This window comes from Vulpes vulpes, chromosome 1, assembly GCF_048418805.1.
Source record: "Vulpes vulpes isolate BD-2025 chromosome 1, VulVul3, whole genome shotgun sequence".
Classification (NCBI taxonomy): Eukaryota; Metazoa; Chordata; class Mammalia; order Carnivora; family Canidae; genus Vulpes; species Vulpes vulpes.
The window spans coordinates 103873218-103894678 of record NC_132780.1 but is presented as its reverse complement, the minus strand read 5'-3'; the positions used below and the strand labels follow the sequence as shown (position 1 = coordinate 103894678).

Sequence of the window (21461 nt, the reverse complement as noted above, 5' to 3'; positions counted from 1 at the left end):
GACGAGAAAATGCAGAACCCCCAAAGAGGGTCTTTTAAAACGTTTTGTATAGTTTTATTTTCTTTCTTTCTTTTTTTTTTTTTTTTTTGGCGAAAAGCTATTGACGAAAGTGTGAAACACGATGCTCAGATGATTTTTCTCTGCTGGGTTTGAAAGGACCGGAGCGGCGGGAGCGGCCCGGAGCACGTGGGTGTGTTGTCGTCGGCGTGTCCGCGTCGCGGCGCGGGCGGGAGTGCAGCGTGAGTGTGCCCCGGGGAGACGCGCTTGGGAGTGGATGCCCGTGAATGTTGGGCTTTCGCCGCACAGTTGTGTGCTGCTGTGTGCACGGTGTGGGTCCAGAGGGTGTTGACTGGTTCGGAAGGGCTCGACCCGAGAACACTAGCGGGCCCGAGCGTTGCGAGGCGTGGGCCCTTCCCAGCCTCCTCCGCTGCGAGTCCGCCGCGCCTTGTGGAGCCGTAGAAGCGAGTCCGTCGCTGCTTATCTGCAGGTAAGGGACCCACGGGACCCCCTGTCTCAGCTCCAGCGTGAAGTGGCAGAGATGGGAGCGACAGGCCATCGAGAAGGAGACTTAGAGAAGGGAGACGATGACCGGTGAGCAGGTGAAATGATGTTCTGTCCCCTACGAACCTGGGTATAAAACAGAGACCGCGACGAGGTACGGTCTTGCCTGCCGCAGATGGACGAAATCGCGGGAGTCCGACCTCACCAAGTTCCAGCGAGGAGTTCTCTCACCTTCAACTGGTGCGAGTGTAAATTGGTGACAACCACTTGGAAAAGCGGTTTGACACCTTGTAGAAGTAAACCTGCGCGCCTTACGAGCCAGCGAGTTCCACGTCTAAATATCCACACTTGGGAAACTCGTGAATACTCTACAATATTCACAGCTGCACTGCTGGTCGTAGCACAGAAGTGGAAACAACGGAAATGTGTTCCTGTAAGAAGATGGGCAGCTACATTATGGTATATAGCCATAAAATTGAGCATAGGAAATGAATCAACGCACGTAATGACGTGGATATGTTTTGGAAACGTAATGCTGAGTTTTAAAATGCCGAGTTTCAGTTGCCGTTTTATAAAGTTCAGATACAGGGAAAACCACATTTGTTTAGCCCCCAAAATACATAAGTGATTTTAAGGAAAGAGAGTGGTAAACACAATATTTAGGGTATGGAGTAACCAGCAGATGGGATTAAGAGGAACAAAGGTAAATGTAAATTATTGGCAAATGTCCTATTGGTAGAGTGGAGAGTTCATAAATGTGCATTAAATTATTATGCTTTGTAATTTATAGGCATGTTACATATATTTTTAATGTATCTAACAATATTTATTTCCATGATTTAAAAGATAAGGGGAAAATCCACTTATACAGAAAAGTCATTTTCAGTAGAGTTAAATTAGGTGCTATTTAAAAACTCACTAAGAATTCCAATTAATGACTGAATAACTTAAATGACACTCAAGTTTCCAGACAGTTCTGCTGCCTTTCCCATGTGAGTTCAATTTCCCACTGACCCTGGTCTTATCCCAGGATAAGTCTTCCTCTTGTGCTTTGGATCCCAACCCCTTTTGTCTTCTAGCCTCTTCTACTTGAGTTAAGTGGCAGCACTGTCCTCCCGATTGCATTGTCATCTGATTCATAAGTTTGGAGGCATCAATCTCCAGATATAATCTCCAGAATATATCCCAAATGTAACCATTTAACCAGCCTTCCCATCACTTCCACCACCACAACCTTGGTCTGGGGTAGTCATCTCTCCTCTGAGCCACTGTAATAGGCTTCTCACCTGCTTTTCTCTTGCATTTTCTCCTGCCCCCCCCCCTCAGTCTTGCTTCCACACAGCAAGTAGTCAGAATCATTATGTCACTCCTCTTAAATTCTTTAGTCCTTTCTTATCACGCACCCACTTCCCAGTCACCTCCTTGGGGATTAGAATTGTGTCTCTCCTATTCACCGCCATGGCCCTAGGACCACAAACAGTACCTAGTACATGTAGACACTGAAAATATATAGACTGCCTGACTGAATTTGAACTTCCTTTACTCTGATTGCTTTATTTACTAAACAACTTGTTAAGTTTGTTTCCCAAATCAGCTTTCTTTTTGGAGACAGAAAAAGTCAGCAAACTAAGGCCCCCCAGCCAAATGCAGCCTATGACCTATTTTGTTCCAGTGAGCGAGGATAATTTTTACATTTTCAATGCATTGCTTAAAGAATGACAAGATTAAATACATCAATGACCAGAAAGGGAGGAAGAAAAAAAGAAAAGAAAAATGCAACAGAGCCAGTGTCCCTAATGTATTTATGACACTCAAAAATCCTTTACAGAAGGTCCTTTACAGAAAAAAAGCTTATTGACCCCAGATTATTTTGACTAGCCAACCTAAGTTGTACATCTAAGTGTTCTGTTGATCAGTGAATTGGCATCTTAATTTATAAACTAGTCGTAAAATTTCATACCCCAGTATTTGATCATGTCATCTACCATGGAGAAGCTTGGGTGAACACAGATCTTTGTCTGTTTCCTCTTTGTGTTTGATATCTAAATGAATATTATGAGAGGTTAGAAGAGGAAGCATTCAGTTCCCGGTGGGGTGCACGGAGAAGCCTTTATAAAGGAGGTGGTACTTGAACTTGACCTCAGCAATGTATATTGATTGGCGTGTTTGGACAAGTCATTTAACCTTACTGGGCTTCACTTTGCTCGGAAAGGGAATAAACTAGATGATTCTTGTGTTCTCTTCCAACTCCAGCAAGAAGACGACTCCCTCTAAATCAGAAAGAGGGCCCTCTCCAAAAACCTGACCATGCCGGCACCATGAATTTTGACTTCCAGCCGCCTGAACTGTGAAAAATAAGCTTCTTTGTTGTTGAAGCTGTCTAGTCTATGGTAATGTGTGTGGCAGCCTGAAATGACTAAGACACTGCACCTCCACTGTTCAGACATCAGGTGGAGGAGGAGAGACCAAAGAGCCCGGGGGAGAATGGCTAGAGAAGGAAGAGCAGAGCCAGGCAGCTGTGATGTCATGGACTCAAGGAAGAAGAGTGGTCCCCAAACGAGGGTGTACTGCTTAGAGTGAAGGAAGAGAGAGGATAATTATAGGGGTCAGGTTCTCGCAGGGAGGAACCGTTGGAGATCCAGAGCCAACGGGGAGATACAATCTGATGGGAGTAGGACTGCTTCATTACAATGAGATTTGATGGCATTCCTGTCTTGTAGCTTCTATTTTCTCAATGAATTCTGAGACCTAATATTATCTAGGATAGTAGTTCCCAATTCTGACTGTGGTAGAATTTCCTGCAAAGATTTATTAAAAATGCAAACTCCTGGGTACTAACCTCCCAGAGGTTCTGATTGACTAAATCTGAGGAGGGACTTGAGAAATCAATTCAAGAATGCTCTGGAGATCCAGTGCACTGCCAGTTAGGGGATCTTTGACATTAAATGACATTTTAGTGTCAAAAATGACAGAGGAGAAATGAATCTGGTAGATTGCCATGATATCTTTCTGCTAGTGTTTTTTTATTTATCTAGTGAACCTTTGTAGTGATTTTGTCCACAGTAAATAACCACTGAAACACCCTCTCTCCCTTCCCCACGCCACCATCTTTCACATCTATGTGAAACCAAGGGTTCCCTTGGAATTTATTTTATAACATGAGTTCATCTAGAGGATCCCTGGGTGGCTCAGTAGTTTAGTGCCTGCCTTCGGCCCAGGGTGTGAGCCTGGAGTCCTGGGATCAAGTCCCACATTGGGCTTCCTGCATGGAGCCTGCTTCTCTCTCTCTGCCTGTGTCTCTGCTTCTCTCTCTTTCTGTGTCTCATGAATGAAGAAATAAAATCTTAAAAAAAAAAAAAAAAAAGAAACAACCATGAGTTCATCTAGATTTGATTTATGTATGTGGTGTTAGGGTTGAATCCAGTTTAACTTTTTCTGTTGGATAAGCAGTAGTCCTAACACCATTCGTTTAAACAGTCTTTCCTTTCTGCAGTAATAGCTCTATCATACACCCAAGTGATCATGTGTTTATGGGGCAGTTTTAGGACCTCATGCTCTGCTCCACTGCTCAGTGTCTTCATTAGCCTTTTCATTATTTTCTATGCCTTTATCTCTTTGTGTTTACATTCAAGATGAACTTCCAGTTCACTGTCTCTTCAGTTATAACAATGTGCAGTGCTAAACCCATTAGATTTAGAATAAATTGTATATATTCTGAGGAAAACACTCCTGTATTTCTCCTTTCCTTTCACACTAATACCACACTCACCGTGCTTCTGACACTAATGTGTGGGTTTTTCACACATCAAGCTATTCTCTCTAATACCTGTGCTTGTCACCTGTGCTTCTGACCTACTGGTTATAATCAGAGGTTTCCATGACCCCCTTGTTGGATTTGGTCATTTGCTAGAACTGAAATACTTATGTTATCAGTTTATTATGTAATGCATACAGATGAACAGAAAGATGAAGATATGTATGAGGTCCAGAATGGTCCCAAGCACAGGAGCTTGGGTCTCCATGGAGTTGGGTGTGCCATCCTCCAGACACGTATATGTGTTCACCAACCTGGGAGCTCTCTGAACACCATACTTATGGGATATTTATGGAGGCTTCATCATGTTGGCATGACTCATCATTAACTTAGTCTCCAGCTCCTTTCTCCTTCCTGGAAGATGGGGAGTGAGGCTGAAGGTTCTAGGCTTTGAATTATGATTTGGTCTTTCTGGTGACCAGCTGCCACCAGGAGCCCACCAAGTGACACTTTATTAGGAAAAAAAAAAAAAAAAAAGACTCTCCTATCATGAAAGAAATTCCAAGGAATTTAGGAGTTCTGTGTCAGGAACCAGAGTCAAAAACCAAATATTAGAACAAAAGATGCTTCTTTTGTCCTTATCACTTAGGAAATTTCTCTGGTTTTAGGAGCTCAGTGCCAGGAACTGGGGACAGAGACATAGTCCTTTTTTTCAAACTGCCATCTTTCATTATGACTTTGAAGCAGTACTGTGAATGCTCTGCTCCATTTTCCCTTGGTCCATGTCTAAGCTTCCTTGCCGCTCTGGTAGACCATTTTCGTCATGCTGACCGCTTCCCTCCCTAAATATCCCTGCTATCTGCTTCTCTGACACCATGGGAGCTTGCTGAGCCCAAGATTTAAAGAAGTTAATGCTCCCGAAGGCAACTCGCAACAAAAGGGGAATGAGCATTAGTAGATAACTGCTCTAGGTTCTCTATCCTTTGATGGGACACTTCTGAGATACACTTTACACAGCTTCTTAAAGTGTTCCAAGATGGAGACTTTATGGCCTTCTCTGTATTTCCCAACTCTTTTCTCCACTCTTACTTGTGCTTCCTGAGATCACTTCCCAAATAATCTACCTGCACCCAACTCTGCCTTAGGGTCTGCTTTGGAAACAATCTAAGGTAAGATAGTTGGAATTTGAAATACCCTAGAAAGCAGACCCTCAAGACAAAGTTTTGGAATCTGTTTACTCATTGATCAGATGGCAACAAAAGTGATTGGTAGTGGTAAAAAAAAAAAAAAATAACACCCTCTGGTGTACTGGAGCATCTCAATGACTAAGACATAGTCACTTTACCTGTGGTAGATTAGGATGAAGTACAGGTTGAACAGGAAACTTGTGTGCGGTAGCTTCAGCACTTAAAAGATATAGGGCCATTGTAATTACAAAGATTGTGGAGTTGGGTGGTTGTTGACTGCTATAAAAGCTTTTGGGAAACAGAATGATAGGTTCTTATCAATCTGAACATGCTGAGAAAGCCAGAAATTCTCCATGACAGTGTTCAAAAAGTTCTTTGTCTTCTGAAACCAGAGATTATACTGTACTTTAAATTCAGCCCAGAATTTGATTCAAGGGTGTTAGAGTTATAAAGAGATTGAATGCACAGACTGACATGTTTCCTGGCTAATGTCAAGTCCTAAAGGGGAAGGAGAGAGACTCTGAGACTGAGATAGGACATTTGGGCACATGTGCTTGAGGTCTCTAAACCTCTGGGTTCCTGAGCCTTCTGGGAATACAGAGAAGGATCTTTGCCCCTTTTCTGGAGGAAAATGGCCTCCCTGGACTCCATTCAAGGCTTTATCTTAGTTGCCTCACAAGATGATATTGAGCCCTTAACCTTCTCTCATTGGTTCTTCACCAATAACCAGGGTTAGACCTCAGCACAGTGGTGGAAAATAGAATCTCTAGTACATAAGGAAACTGTTCACAAGAAAAGTCACAGATTAGTATATCGACAGAAACCAAGAATTTCATAAGGTAATAGATCTTGAGAGTCTTGGACCAGCAGTGTGTAAAGCTGAGTAAGAGAGAGGTTATTGATAGGAAGGTACTCTCCAGTGGCTGATTATTTAACTTCTCAGTAAGTCCTAACACCCTGTAAGAATGTCCACGTGAAGCTTGAACACACTGGTAATCTATAGTAAAGGAGACTTCAGAGCTGCCTGGGCAGATTATTAAGGAAAAGGTCAGGAGATCTCAGAGTAGTGGGCTTCTTAGAATGGGTTTATTTTGTGTGACCTACCGGCTGACTGTTCCCTGGGAAAGCCTAGAAAACATCCTTTTACTAAAGGAGTAAGATTGAGTAGTTGAGTAGGAATTAATGTAGTTATGGGCTCAATGGTAAATGGTGAATGCAGGCCAGAGATGACAGTACGAGATGCCCTAGTGTCAGTCAGTGAACGATAGAATTTCAGAATAGCAAAGGTAGTTGGCAGCACGTGCTTTCTCTCTCTAATATAAATAAAGAAATAGATCTTTTTAAAAAAATGCTTTTAAAAGGGCATTTATCTGGGCAGCCCCAGTGGCTCAGCGGTTTAGCGCCACCTGCAGCCCGGGGTGTGATCCTGGAGACCCGGGATTGAGTCCCACGTCAGGCTCCCTGCATGGAGCCTGCTTCTCCCTCTGTCTCCCCTGCCCCTGAATAAATAAAATCTTAAAATAAAAATAAAAAGGGCATTTATCAAATGCCAGTTGAGTCCAGTGACTCAAGAGGCTACCGGTTTTGAGAAAAGAGGGCCCAGCAGTTGTAGGCTATGATACAAGCTTCTTTTCCACTCACTTCATAATGATGTAGCAAATCTCAAGGTGCCAGGGGCCAGGTGATGCTGTGGGGAATCTGACTGGACCTAACGGGGAATCACAGCACAAACTCTGAGGGTTCTAGAGTAAGGCCATGCCTTCTACAGCTCAACCATTAAAAAAGCAATTACTAGCATGATACTGAGCTCTAGTAGAAACTGAGCATTTGACAATGGAATGTCAAATGATTATATGAACTGCCCTTCAGGATCTGGGTTTGGTAAGGTTGGGTGCACACATCAACAGTTACTGAACACTAGAAATGGTTTTACATGAGATCACATCTAAGCAGGCCCAGAAGTTATAAGGAAAGTTGACCCATGTCTCTGTTGTATTCCTCACCTCACACCTGTGGCCTCATGGGGTGTCCCTGTGACCAGCTGATGATAAAGAAAAATACTAAAGACTGGTTCAAGCTTGGTATATTGATAGAACTGAAAATGGACTGCTACTGTTCTACCACAGTGGCAAGGACAGTGGCAGAGCTTCGAGGTATATATTTAACCATCTCCTTTGTATGGAAAGAGAAGGTGTCTGAGATAAGGATAGTGGGTCAAGGCCTGTAAGATGTGGTATTTGAAGTTCAATAGCAAAGATACATGGGAAGAGGCATGAGGAGGGACCCAAGGGAGTGGGCAAAAGTCTGTAGATTTTTGTGTTTCATGTCTAGGTCTACCAGAGAGTATCTACCACAGACAAGACACTAAGCAACCAGGTGGATATATGGCACATTGTATTAACCAGAGATAGCCATCACTATTTCCCATCTGGCATACTTTCCTTGCAGTGAGACCTTGACATTCCTACCTTGGGATGTTCATGTGGAACCCAGATGTCATACTATAAGAAAGCCCAAAGGAAGCTGCACAGAGAAACAACATAGAAATAACATATATAGGTATTCCTGCCTATAGCTCAGCTGAGGTCTCTGCCAACAACCGGCATCAACAACCAGACCTGTAAATGAAGATACCTCCTAGTGACCCTAGGCCCCAGTTGTTGATTTGCCTTCAGTTGTAGTCCTAGTCCTGTGATGTGTCCTAGACATCACAGAGCAGAGAGAAACCATCCCCACTATGTCCTCTACAAAATTCCTGACCCACTGGATTCATAGTAGGAAAAACCTGCTAGTGGAGCTGCTGTTTCTCCTTTGCCTGTGAGGAGAGATCTTGTTCCTTGGGGAGCTGTAAGTTACTACAACTATTCTCTTCCAACCCAGGTTAGGTATCTGCCTTGAGTGGCAGCAAATTGACTCTTCTCATAGGCTGGGTGAGGTCCAGTGACTGAAGTAAAACTTAATTTTGTTTCATATCTTGAGTATGTATGAATTCTATAAAGATTCCCTCATTTATAGGAAGAAAAACCATATCTATACCTTTGGAACCATAAAATTGTCATGCATGCTTATCTTGAAGAAGAAAGGAAACCTAATTCTAGTTTGCCCTTTGGGACCAGTGGATGAAGGTGGACTGTCTAGAAGCTAGGTCTTAATTCCCTAGAAGGTAGTATTCACTGAAGTGGAGAAGGTGCAGTTAAGTGGCAGTCTCCATAGCGGTCTGCAGAGCTTTCCTGGCAGTGGCTGGAACTTGCAGTTTCTGGACTAACATGCTTAGACTTCTCACCCACTTGGTGAGCACTATGGTAAACTTGGGAGGTAAGGGAGGCTGCTGGAGATCATTTCCAATTCTCTTCTGTATCATGAGCTATTCCTGTTAACGGGTGGTTTTCCTTCTAGCTTTTTTTTCTTTAATTACTTTTAGAAATTGTGGTAAAATGCACTTAACATGATCTTTTACTATCTTCGCAGTTTTTAAAGTATACCATTTAGTGGCATTAAATGCATTCACATTTTTATGCAGCTATCACCACCACTGAGGACCAGAACTCTTTTTATCTTGCAAAATTGAATCTCTGTCCATTAAGCAGTAACTTCACTCTACCACCTTCTTCCAGCTCCTGGCAACCAACCTTCTATTTTCTGGCTATAACTATGATAGGCACCTTATATAAGTGAATTATACAATATTTGTCCTTTTGTACTTGGCTTATTTCTCTTAATATGCCCTCTGCCCTCTAGGTTAATTCATCTTGCAGTATGTGTCACAATTCCTTTTTTTCTTTAAGACTGGATAAGAGTAATTTTTTTTTAAGATTTTATTATTTATTTGAGAGACAGCACACAAGCAGGGAGACAGAGAGGAAGAAGCAGACTAGGGATTAGGGAGTCCATTGTGGGGCTCATCCCAGGACCCGGAGATCATGACCTGAGCTGAGCCAACTGAGCCACCCTGGTGCCCCTGAATAACAGTCAACTGCATGGATATGCCACATTTTGTATATTCATTCATCCATCGGTGGACGTTTGGGTTGCTTCTACTTTTTAGATATTGAGAATAATGTTGGTTTGAACATGGATGGACAAACGTTTGTTTGAATTGTTTCTAGTTCTTTTGAGTGTATGCCCAGAATGGAAATGCAAGATCATATGGTGATTTTGGTTTTTATTTTTTGAGGAACCACCATACTGTTTTCCATAGTGGTTGCCCAATTTTACATTCTCACCAGCAGTGCAGAAGGATTCCAATTTTTTCACATCCTCACTAACATTTTTTGTCTGCTTTTTAAATTTTTCAATAGTAGCTATCCTAATGGGTGTAAGATGGTCCCTTTCGGGTTTTTTGTTTGTTTGTTTGTTTTGTTTTGTTTAGATTTATTTATTTATGTGAGAGAGAGAGAGAGAGAGAGAGGCAGAGATACAGGCAGAGGGAGAAGCCGGCTCCATGCAGGGAGCCCAATGTGGGACTCTACCCCTGGTCTCCAGGACCAGGCCCTGGGCTGAAGGGGGCGCTAAACCACTGAGCCACCTGGGCTGCCCGTCCCTTTAGGGTTGTTTTTTTTTTTTTTTTTTTAATATTTATTTATTTATTTATGATAGAGAGAGAGGCAGAGACACAGGAGGAGGGAGAAGCAGGCTCCATGCCGGGAGCCCGGAACTCCAGGATTGCACCCTGGGCCAAAAGCAGGCGCTAAACCGCTGAGCCACCCAGGGATCCCCTCATCCCTTTAGTTTTTAAAGACACATGTATCTGCTCTCATCTCCTGAGGGATACATCTACTAGAATCTGTCACTATAGCCTTCTGGTAGCTGGCTGTTTCTCTTGTCTCTGGTAATGACAATAACTAAGAAATAACTGATAACTTGCTTCTCTTTCTCTTTGTCTTTTGAGGCAAGCTATGATCCTGAGCCCTCAGTGTAGTTGCTTAGACAGCTGAGAACTTTTATCTTCTGCCTTGAGTCAATATGGTTTAATAGGGGGAATCCCTGGGTGGCGCAGCGGTTTGGCGCCTGCCTTTGGCCCAGGGCGTGATCCTGGAGACCCGGGATCGAATCCCACGTAGGGCTCCCCGTGCATGGAGCCTGCTTCTCCCTCTGCCTATGTCTCTGCCTCTCTCTCTCTCTCTCTCTCTCTCTCTGTGTGCCTATCATAAAAAAATAAAAAAAAAATATATGGTTTAATAGCTCAGATTGTGGACTATGAAGCCAGATGCTTGGGTTATAATCTTGGCATTATCGTTTATTAGATCTGGGACAAGTTAGTATGGCACAGTTTCTTTAGCTATAAAATGAAGCTAATAATAGAGTTACTACGAGGAGTAAGTAAATTAATACATAAAAATACTTAAAGTGGTTTCTGGTACATGATTGGCACTCCGTCAATAGTAGCAATTGTTACCCCTCTGTTGCACACCCTACTACTACATCCACTCTTCCAACTACTGTAGAAGATAGTTACTATTATTACTTACTATTTTATAGGCACAAAAGCTGAAATTTAGAGAGGTTAAATAATTTATTTAAGGTGACCAGCTGTTAAATAGAAGAGTTGAGATTTGTTCTGAGTCAGACCCCAGAGCCCTTTCCTAACATGTTCTATATTGATGACTCCAGTTTGGGAGAGTGAAAGACATGGACAGCTTCACTTTTGATGGGTGAAGGGCAACTATTATTACTAGTAGACCATTGGAGACTAAAGTAAACATACCATCAGCTTTCCCCCCATTGTGTCTCTCATCCCATGAATAAAGAGCAGATGTGAACGTTGCTGCCAGCCACTCACTTGTTAGATGAAAAGTGACTTGGCCATGATCATCACAAAATTAACTTTTAGGTCTTGGTGATTTTAACAGGGCATGTGAAATGTAAGTCTCCACAGGGTTCATAAACTTTAATTTAGAAGTGCTTTTGATTCTAATAAAAATCTATTTTTACTTACAGTAAGATAGTAAAGAAAAAAAATATCTGGAAGGGTTCTGGATGCCTTAAAGGAAAGTTTGATTAGATGGTCTTGTGTTTCACTAACACAGATGAGAAACTTCTGAATACACTGGTAAAATGGAATGATGTGCACCACTTTTTATTTAAATTCCATTACACTTATCTCCAGGAATTAGCAAAAAAATTTTTTTTCTGCTAATAAAAATAATTAAGAGTTATTTGATATCATAAAAAATAACTTACTTGAAGATAAAATTTATCCTGATATAAATACTGGTTTTGAAAATGGAAGAAAGCATCAAATATTCTATGTAACTCTCTGCTAAAAGAAAAATAACCTTAAGTCTTACTCCATAGATATTTTTGTTCTTCATAATAGGGAATAACATGAACATTTGTATTTTTAGAGTTACAAAGACAATTAAGGAGAAAGCTTTTCTGAAATAGAGTAAAACATGATTGATTTGCATTCTTTGTTGGCCCTGTATACTTCGTATTCATTGTATTCCATATGGATTAGGATATCTGTCTTTGCTATATCTATTATGGAGGATTTGTTAAATTCTTGCAGTACATAAAGGAGGATATTTTAAAACAATTTATTGATTTTTTTGTCTGCAAATGGTGCTACTAATTTCAGGTTGGCCTTTTTCTCCCTTATGTTAGACACCATGTCTCTTCCCAAGATCCACCTTTCATCTCCCTGCCAAATGCACTTCTGGAGCACAGGCATTTTCCTTCCACTATCAAGTTAGTCTCGTAAGTCTGTAAATAAACGGAGTGTCTTCTCATTTCCTTGCCTGCTAGTGGATCACCAGTTTTTGGCCGGGGGCGTCATCCTGGTCTTCTGGGTGTATCAATGAGAAGAAACCACCTTTGGGCCAAGCTTCCTTCTCCCTCATAAGACTATCTTGAGATTGGCCCTCAGGTCAGTTCAGTCTTTCAACCATCTCCTTAGTTTTCCATTCTTCTTTATTCCATTTCTTTGCCCCTGAAATAGCTACATTGTTTTGCAGTCCTTAAACCCTGACGACCTTTACTCATGAGACTTTTTAGGACTGTTTGCCATCAACCCATCATCCCATTTCTGGGTTAAAGCTATTCTGATTTCCTCATTGGTTTTACTACTTGTAATTCACCTTCTTCATAGAATCATCAAAGTAACTTTTCTAAAATGCTTACTTTCATACCACTTTCTCACTTAAGGACCTATAAAGTCTCCTTATTGTATATTAGATAAAATATAAATACCTCTTCCCTATATGTAAAACCCTATGTCATTTGACTCTTCAGTTATTACCTTAGTTTCCTTTACTAGTCCTTGAGTAGATTCTCTGATCTAGTCATGCCATTTCCATTATCCCAGCTGGTCTTGTCCGCCACGTGTCCCAGAAAACACACACACACACACACTCTCTCTCTCAAAATACCAGTTTTCTCTCTACATCTGACACTAATGGTGTACTATATGTTGGCTAATTGAATTTAAATTTTTTAAAAAATACCAATTTCCTTCTGTCTATTCGAGGAGGAGAGCCCATTCCTCTTGGGATGTCCTTTGCTATTCAGATTCCATTCCATTAAAGTTGATTTCTTTAAAAATCATCTCCAAAAAGCTGTCTGTTGCTCGGTTTCATCCCAATGGAACTTCTCAATAATCTTGGAGTATATAATCTTCTATGGAATCTTGGAATCCCAGGGCTGGATTCAGTTGTAGCTCATATCGGTTTTAAGCATTGCCTCCCACAGCAGCTTTAAGAGATTCATCTTTCATTCTTCCTTCCAACTTGTTACTGGACTAGCACTCTGATGGGCTGTGAATGAAAGATGAAAGAAAGTGCCTGCTCTTAAGAACCTTACGCTTTTTCAGATATGGGAGACAGAAACAGGTCAGTTACAAGGCCTTCTGTACAAGGCAGGGTGATCACACGGGAGAAGGTGACTGACACCGAGCAGTAGGGAAGAGGAGGTGATGCTTGAGCTGTGTTTTGAGGGGTGAGGAGGAACTATGCAGGAGACATGTCAGAGCATTCCCAGCAAAGGAGCAGCATGGAATGGTCTTTCACTTTCTGAATCTAGCGTGCATCCAGTCTAGTGTGCATCCAGTCAGCACTACACTACCTCACAATGACCTGGAAATTAACTTCTTGCAAACAGACGATGATTTATTTTTAAGAGGAGAAGGGTCCTATTTTCTGTAGCTTTTGTATCCTTCACATTATCTAGTAGTATTGAGTACAAAGTAGGTGCTATTTTGTGTTTTGTTTTAACGTAAAGGAATGCCTCAGACTTATTGTGATGATGGATTTACCCTGCTTGTCTAGCACTCTGAATTCCGACAATTTATTCTTGCTGCCTGTGTCTCCTGTATCCATTCTTCTGTTTTCTTTTGTGACCAACACTGTGTGCATACAAGATGATTGGTCCATATTATGGAAGTCTTTAGCTGTGGAATGAAAAAGAACTAACTGGTCTAAATGGGAGTGGAAGCTGTGGTCTTGAGCTTCCAGATTGATGGTTTAAGCAAGTGAGTAAATCAGCCACAGGCTGGTGACACTTGCTTATGGAATGGTTCGAATAATTCTTTTGTAATATCCTAGACATAAGTTATGATTGTTTTAAGCTTGATGAGTCATCCCATTGGGATTCTTTCCTTGTCAGTGATGCTTTTTAAGACCTTTAGGTTCTTGAAGCAAGTCTGCCTCTGCTCTATAGCTTAATTCACCACTATCTCCCCTCAGGGAATTTGGCACTAGCGTGGCAAACTAAATAGTATAGAGTATTTGAAGATTGGTTTTTGATGGAGGAAGAGAGGTTTGTGGCAGTGTTTTTCTTTTATGATTGATGTGATAGTGTGATAGATGAAGCAGCTGTTTGTCCCCTAGTATCTCCCTTCTTCCATGTCAAGAGAATCCTAATTTTCAGCCGGGCATGTTGTTACCCTGAATAAATATTCAATTTCCCTCACTCTCCTGGTAGCTTTGGGCAGTGTGACTAAATTCAGAGCAATACGATGTGGGAGGATGTAATGTAAGCAACTACTGGCTTGAATTCTTTAATTAGGGAGCTTGCCCTCCCCTTCCTGATTTTTTTTCACCTTCCCACTGTGGAATATAGCTGTGATGGTTAGCTGTCCTGGACTTTGGGGATGAGGGCAACACCTTTGGGATGGAAAAGCAGCAAGATAGAAGGAACCTGGGGCTCTCACTAGAACTACCACATGAGCCCTGGACTGCTGATGCTTGGAACTATTATGTCAAAGAGAAATAATTGTCCTGTTTAAGCTGTGATTATTGTCGGTCTCTGTTTCAGAGCTCATTAGTATTCCAGGGGATAGAAAAAGTATGAGGTTCGGTGTCAGTTGAGTGATATGAATAAGATGAGAAACATACTTTTAAAGATATTTAATAGGTCTTTTTTTCAAATCAGTACAAAAATTTAAATACAAAAATGATTTGCTATTGACAAGTCTCAAATCTATCATGGAAACTCAAAAAAAAAAAAAAAGTCACCAGTTTTTTATAGAGCACCTTTCATGGTTTTCTATAAAATATTTGAGAACAGTCACCCACTATAAACATTCTTTTCCTCTGTGGGATGTCATACTGCATTAAAACTCTGTGTTTAAATAACATAATGCCAGTTTGGTCCATTTCACATGGAAAAGTTCTAGTTGATTTTGAATTAAATAGGGATTATAACACTATCCCTAGACTTTTGAGCATGTGGTTGTTTCATCTGTTTTTACACTAATGTGTTAACATGATGTGCAACACTTAAAAGGGAAACAGACAAATAGATAATTATTTAAAACTCTTTTTTAAAATTATATGGAGTAATTCATTTAGCTCTGAGATTAGCACCATTGTAGAATACACAGTATCTGGCATAGATTTTGCTCCTTCCCTATCTAAAAGTTAGAAGCATATGCCTGATAATATACACACGCACATTATATATATATATATATATATATATATATATATATATATATATATATTTAGGCAATTGAGTAACAACCAATAAATAAGTTGGAAGGTATTTTTAAAAGTGAAATTTGGTCTTAACTAAAGAGGTACTGTCTTTCATACCTGGTGGAAATAAAAAGCCCATACATGTACAGATAAATACGGATTTATGGATCAGCTGATCTGACTTGCTTCCAAGCCATTTCAATGCAGCTATTCAGCAGAAGGAGCCTAATGGATCCCTGTTGCCTCCATAGTCATCAGTCCAAAACCAGCATCCTCAAGACCAACCTGAAGGATGTTTGACCATATAGATGCTGTCTGCTTTGAAAATGAAGTTTGGGTCGGAAAATGAAGTTTGGGTCAGAAATCTTTTGATGGGAAAAGTTTGTTGTAGAATTAGCAGTGCCCTGGTAATGAATTCATTTCTCTTAAGAAATCGAGAAGAAAAGGTGCTCGTATACCATATAGGGGAAAGACACCTATTAGGCCGAGGAGAATTTTCTTGATGGTTAAAATGATTCAGATTTGACATAGACACATTTCCATGTGTGTTTATACCGTATTTATTTGTGTATTTTTCCACCTGTACCTTTCCCCTCAATTTCTTACTCTTAATTTTGAGGAACAGAACATTCTACTACCATAGCCCCACATTATTTCCCACAGTGGCTTTATAGTATCAGCAGCAGACTCATAGCTGACTGAAATATTTTGCCCACGTTTTGAGACCAGATTTGAATGCCCGCAGCAGTTAGTTTGTACCTAAGTGAAAACCCGGAAGGATACTTATTTTTTTCTTTAAACCTATATTGACTCTTGCCTTGCACTGAGTATGAGGTGCCCGAAGTACGAGCTCTTACTGCCCTCTGACATTTCAGATAGCTCTTCCACAGGTTGCTTCTAAAGAAAGAGTTCTTTTCCTACAGTTTTAGTACTTACACTAGGAAGTAGTATATCCCATTTCTAAATTTAAAACTTCAGAAATCGTTTTTTCTTTTTTCTCTTTTTTTTTTTTCCAAAAAATCTACTTTCCTATAGAATTCTGAAACTCTGAAACTTTTTTTCTTCTCAAATAAAAGATGGTTTGGATTTTGAAAATTGGCTTTGGAACCTCAGACGATATGCCAACTTGCATATATCCTGTACCAGGAAATTTCTTCAAAATTCAGTAGCTACTGAAAAATACTGATCACCCCTTCAAGAGCGAAACCGCATTGTAGTCATTTGTATGGTAGGCAAAGGAGGCGAATTTTTATATGCATGTAAACGCAATTAAAAATTGCTGTTGGTAATGAACATTCCACAATACTGGAAAATTATTTTTTCCTTGTGACTTCCACATGTTTTATATTAATTGGGTCATAGTGGAAGTTACATAGTGGGAAGAAAAAAAAATACAGAAAATGAAACAAAAAGGATCCTCGAGAAATAAGTGAATTAATTCCTGCTCCTGTCTCCCACCTGGTTTTTTAGCTCCTGTCTTATATCCCACAAATGGCTCATCCAGTGCAAAGCTCACAGGGTTTGCTGAGTAAATAACACAGCAGGCAATTGGCTCATTTGTTCTTTTAGAGACACGAGATAACACAATTCTGAGTAGGACTCATGTTGATAAAAGACCTGGTCTCTGACAGGCAGGAAATAGCCCTTGGACTAACACCCTACTGCTCCCCCTGACTCCTTCCCACCAGGACTATAACACAGCAGAACTACTTCCCCACCTTCCCTGACAAAACACCCTCCCATATACAGAGGAAATTATGCAAGTAAATACGGTATATATACTTGTTATCATTAACATTTCTTTAAGCCATATTTATAAATCTTTAAACAATGTGAGCAAGTGACTTTTCATTAGCTATGATCTTTCATACTGAAATATTTTGACTGATCTGAATAAGCAGGTTATCATGGAAGCATATAACAATACAACAGCTAATATGATTCCAGTGGGTACAACACAAGTGTCAGTACTTGATACATAAATCTATCCCAAAATTTTTAATTACAGGCTGCTATGCAGAGCATTTAACATGCATCTTAGTTTTTATTTGTACATGATGGTTCAGATTTTCACTTAAATATGACTTTCCAACTATATAAATGTTTTGAAGCAATTATGTTTTTCATTTGGATCTTTTCGGTGCATCATTTTCTTTTCTTCTATTAAATCTCTCTTTCTTTTCTTTTTTTTTTTTTTTTACATGGGATATAATAAATATCCTGAAAAGGAGGAATGGACGTACTGCCCCGCATAGAGTCCTGCAGCCTGTTCTGAGGGCAGTTGGAGGAACACTCGGTCTCCGGGCCTGAGCAGCAGCACCGCACTCCCAGATGCCTGGTCCAGAAAGCCCTTTTTGTACTCATCGTACGTGTACATCATGGGCTCGTTGTTCTTGAACAAAGCAACCCACACATTGCCCCCCTTGCAGTGAACGTGGTATGCAAAGTAGTAGACCCCAGGGACCTCGCAGGTGAAGATGCCCGTCTGTGGGTTGTAGTTCTGTCTGCCGTTATAGAGCAGTTTGTCAAACTTCACTGGGGCCCCCACAGGTGGGAAAGGCGCAGTCAGCTCAGCTGTGAAGGCAGGCATCTCGTAGGCTGGCCCTCCGTTCTTGCCTTTCTTAGCCCCATAGGTATGGGGGGGTTTCACTCCATCGATTCCCAGCCCCATATCTGGCAGATACTCTCCATGGGGTGGTGGTGTCGGGGGCATTACAGCTGGAGGCCCTGGGGGCCCTGGAGGGCCTGGGGGTCCTGGAAGGCCCGGCTGGCCTTGAGGACCAAGGGCACCAGGCTTCCCTGGGGGCCCATGAAGTCCTGCTACTCCAGGCTTCCCTACTCCAGGGAACCCAGGGGGCCCTGGGATGCCTGGTTCCCCTTTTGGGCCTGGCATTCCAGGTGGTCCAATGGGCCCACTTGGGCCTGCGATCCCTGGGATGCCTGGAGGGCCCTGTAGACCCTGATCCCCTGGGATTCCTGGTTCTCCCTTTGGTCCAAGCAGCCCTGGAGCCCCAGGGAGCCCTGGTAACCCTTTGTGCCCAGCTTCCCCCTTGGGCCCTATGGGACCTGGCAAGCCCCTCATGCCAGGGGGCCCTACTTCACCAAGGAAACCTGGCTTTCCTGGGAAGCCTTGAAGCCCTGGCTCACCCTTGGGACCTGGTGGCCCCTGTGGCCCTACAATGCCACCTTCTCCCTTGGGTCCGGGAAAACCAATAGCACCTGGAGGACCCATAGGACCTGGGATTCCAGGCAGGCCTGGCTCTCCTGGGGGGCCCCCCATTCCAGGGGCACCGACTGGTCCTTTCTCCCCTCTTGGTCCTAGAGCCCCAGGAAGACCCCCTATGCCCTTGTCACCCTTGGGTCCTGGGAAGCCCGGTTTCCCAATCCCTGGAAGGCCTGGGGGTCCTGGCAGCCCTGGCAGTCCTTGCTCCCCTTTGCCACCTGGAAATCCTGGCTGGCCAGGGATCCCATCCTGGCCTGGCTTTCCAACTCCAGGTATCCCAGGAGGCCCTTGAACTCCTGGGACCCCAATAGGGCCTTGGGGCCCAGGTTCCCCTGGAGGACCTGGCTTTCCCAGGGGACCTTGGGGCCCAGGGAAGCCTGTCACTCCTGGTTTGCCCACCCCGGGAAGTCCAACAGGGCCAGGGGGGCCATGCATCCCTGGAGGACCCTTTAGGCCTGGCAGACCTGGCATCCCAAAGCCCTTCTCTCCTTTCGGACCCTGAAGGCCTGGAGGTCCCGGGGGACCTTTGGGTCCTCGCTCTCCCTTTGCACCTGGCTGCCCCGGTAGCCCTGGCCCACCTGGTTTTCCAATGCCAGGAAGTCCGTGAGGCCCTGGAGGTCCTTGCGGCCCTGGGATCCCCATAGGCCCGATCTCCCCTTTGGGTCCAATGTCACCTTTTGCCCCTGGCATTCCCATGGCTCCTGGCTTTCCTGGCATCCCAGGCATACCTGGTTTTCCAATTCCTGGGTATCCCTGTGGCCCTGGTTTTCCTTTGGTTCCAGGTATCCCATGACCTGGTAAGCCGGGGGGCCCCGGGGGTCCTCTTGGGCCGGGCTCTCCACGGGGGCCTTGCTCCCCTCGTAAACTGGCTAATGGTATTTCTAGTGAGAGAGAGAGGGGACAGAGAGAGTGGGGGGGGGGGAGAGAAATTAGTATTTATTATTCCTTATTGAAGAAGTCATGATGATCACTACTTAGTTCTGACACCTCAGCCCATCAGTGACTGAGAGGAGAGACCAGGAACCATGTGTTCATCTTCCAGGACTCTGATATCAGGACTTACACAGCAGTTAAGCTAATAATTGCTTTGTTCTGTTTGAAATACTGTTTAGAGAATGGGTATCTGTAGCTGCTCTTGTCAGCACTGGTTCAAGTTAAATAAAGCTAAAAAGTAATGAAGAAACATGTTTCTAAGTACAAAACTCCCAAGTTTCCTTATGGTTGTGTTCATTATGAAGATTTTGGAAAATTCAAAAGAAGGGTAAAGAAAAATCAAAGTTGCCTATAATCACCTGACATTTGTATGTATTTCCATGCCATGTGTTCTAGGTGTGTGTATGTATGTATGTGCATACACGTGCATGTGTGTGTATTTTAAACAATGGAGTCATTCTCCATTTTTACTACTTTTTTTTTACTTAATGCTATATTTTTCCACATCTTTGATTTTTTTATGTAATAATTTATGGCTAAATAATATTTCCTCTTGTGTTAAAATACAGTCTAATGAATTTAGTGAAAATAATGTAGATTCAGGGAAGAATAGAAGCATTTTATCTTGTAGGTGGTTTAATAACATCTTCTACATGGCGCATCTGGGTGGCTCAGTCAGTTGAGTGGCTGACTCTTAATTTTAGCTCGGGTAATAATGTCAGGGTCATGGGATCAAGCCCCACCTAGGGCTCCATGCATAGCAGGGAGTCTGCTTGAGATTCTCTCCCTCTATTCCTCCCCTGCATGCATGTGCACACACGTACAATCTCTTTCTCTCTCAAATAAATAAATCTTAAAAAAAAAAAAATAGGGATGCCTGGTGGCTCAAGCAGTTGAGCACCTGCCTTCTGCCCAGGGCATGATCCTGGAGTCCCGGGATCAAGTCCTACATCGGGTTCCCTGCAGGGAGCCTGCTTCTCCCTCTGCCTATGTCTCTGCCTCCCTCTGTGTCTCTTATGAATAGGTAAATAAAATCTTTAAAAAATAAAATAAAAATAAATAAATAAAGAACATCTTTCCCATCTGTCCTCTAGACCAAATATGTATGCTTAGTATCTTTAATGTGCTATAGGATTCCAGAGTCTCGTGGGAATTCAAATTTTTAATAAATTATTTCTCATTTGCAAATTAGGTTTATTTTATTTTATTTTATTTTATTTTTTTAAATATTTTTTTTCTTTATTTATTTGATAGTCACACAGAGAGAGAGAGAGAGAGAGGCAGAGACACAGGCAGAGGGAGAAGCAGGCTCCATGCACCGGGACCCCAATGTGGGATTTGATCCCGGGTCTCCAGGATGGCACCCTGGGCCAAAGGCAGGCGCCAAACCGCTGCGCCACCCAGGGATCCCCTGCAAATTAGGTTTAAAACAGGAGAAGTGAATAAGATACTTTAAGTTGACAAGCAGTGTGGAGAAGGAATTGAGCTGGAAAGAACAGAAAGTTCTTTTTGGCCTTGAAATGAGGTCTGGACTGGGCCACTTCAGTGTCTCTGCTTGCCTCTCTGTGCAGTAAGGCTAATACGACCATACTACATGATTAGATGATAGATGAGAGAGACATTAGGCTTTCACAAATGATCAAAATACAAAGCACATTTTTCTCACTATGATTATGCTCTGTCTTTCAGAGCAAAACAATTCTATATAGTAGTAGTATCTTGTATACTACTGAAATGAAATGAAATGAATAATAGTTTTATTTTAACCAACAGTCATATCTTAATCTTGACCATTATATTTTTCACTGAGCTACTCTCAGGGAACAAATGAACCATAGAACTCCTATTCTTAGCAAATGCTCCCAATGCAGTCTGGTTCCCATCAGAATGAGTTCAGGAAATGCCAAAAGCCAGGCAGGCCAATTAAGAAAGGAAGGAAAACAAATAGCTGA

General features: G+C 42.2%; 1 protein-coding gene and 1 long non-coding RNA gene across 3 annotated transcripts in view; one reads left to right on the top strand and one right to left on the bottom strand.

Annotated features, from left to right (window-relative positions):
• The first annotated feature begins 127 nt into the window (after positions 1-127).
• On the top strand, positions 128-19778 carry LOC140593966 (uncharacterized). Of its 2 annotated transcripts, none has more exons than XR_011994492.1 (2): positions 128-960; positions 17582-19778. It is a non-coding gene; the product is annotated as an uncharacterized lncRNA (long non-coding RNA). The 2 variants fall into 2 exon arrangements; XR_011994493.1 differs by having other exon boundaries at positions 132-1204.
• Positions 15890-21461, bottom strand: part of COL8A1 (collagen type VIII alpha 1 chain) — a 141283-nt gene continuing 135711 nt past the window's right edge. The window contains exon 4 of the mRNA XM_025989923.2: positions 15890-19457. Within this exon, the coding sequence (XP_025845708.1) occupies positions 17551-19457 (1907 nt within the window). The 3' untranslated portion in view covers positions 15890-17550. The remainder of the gene's footprint in view (positions 19458-21461) is intronic.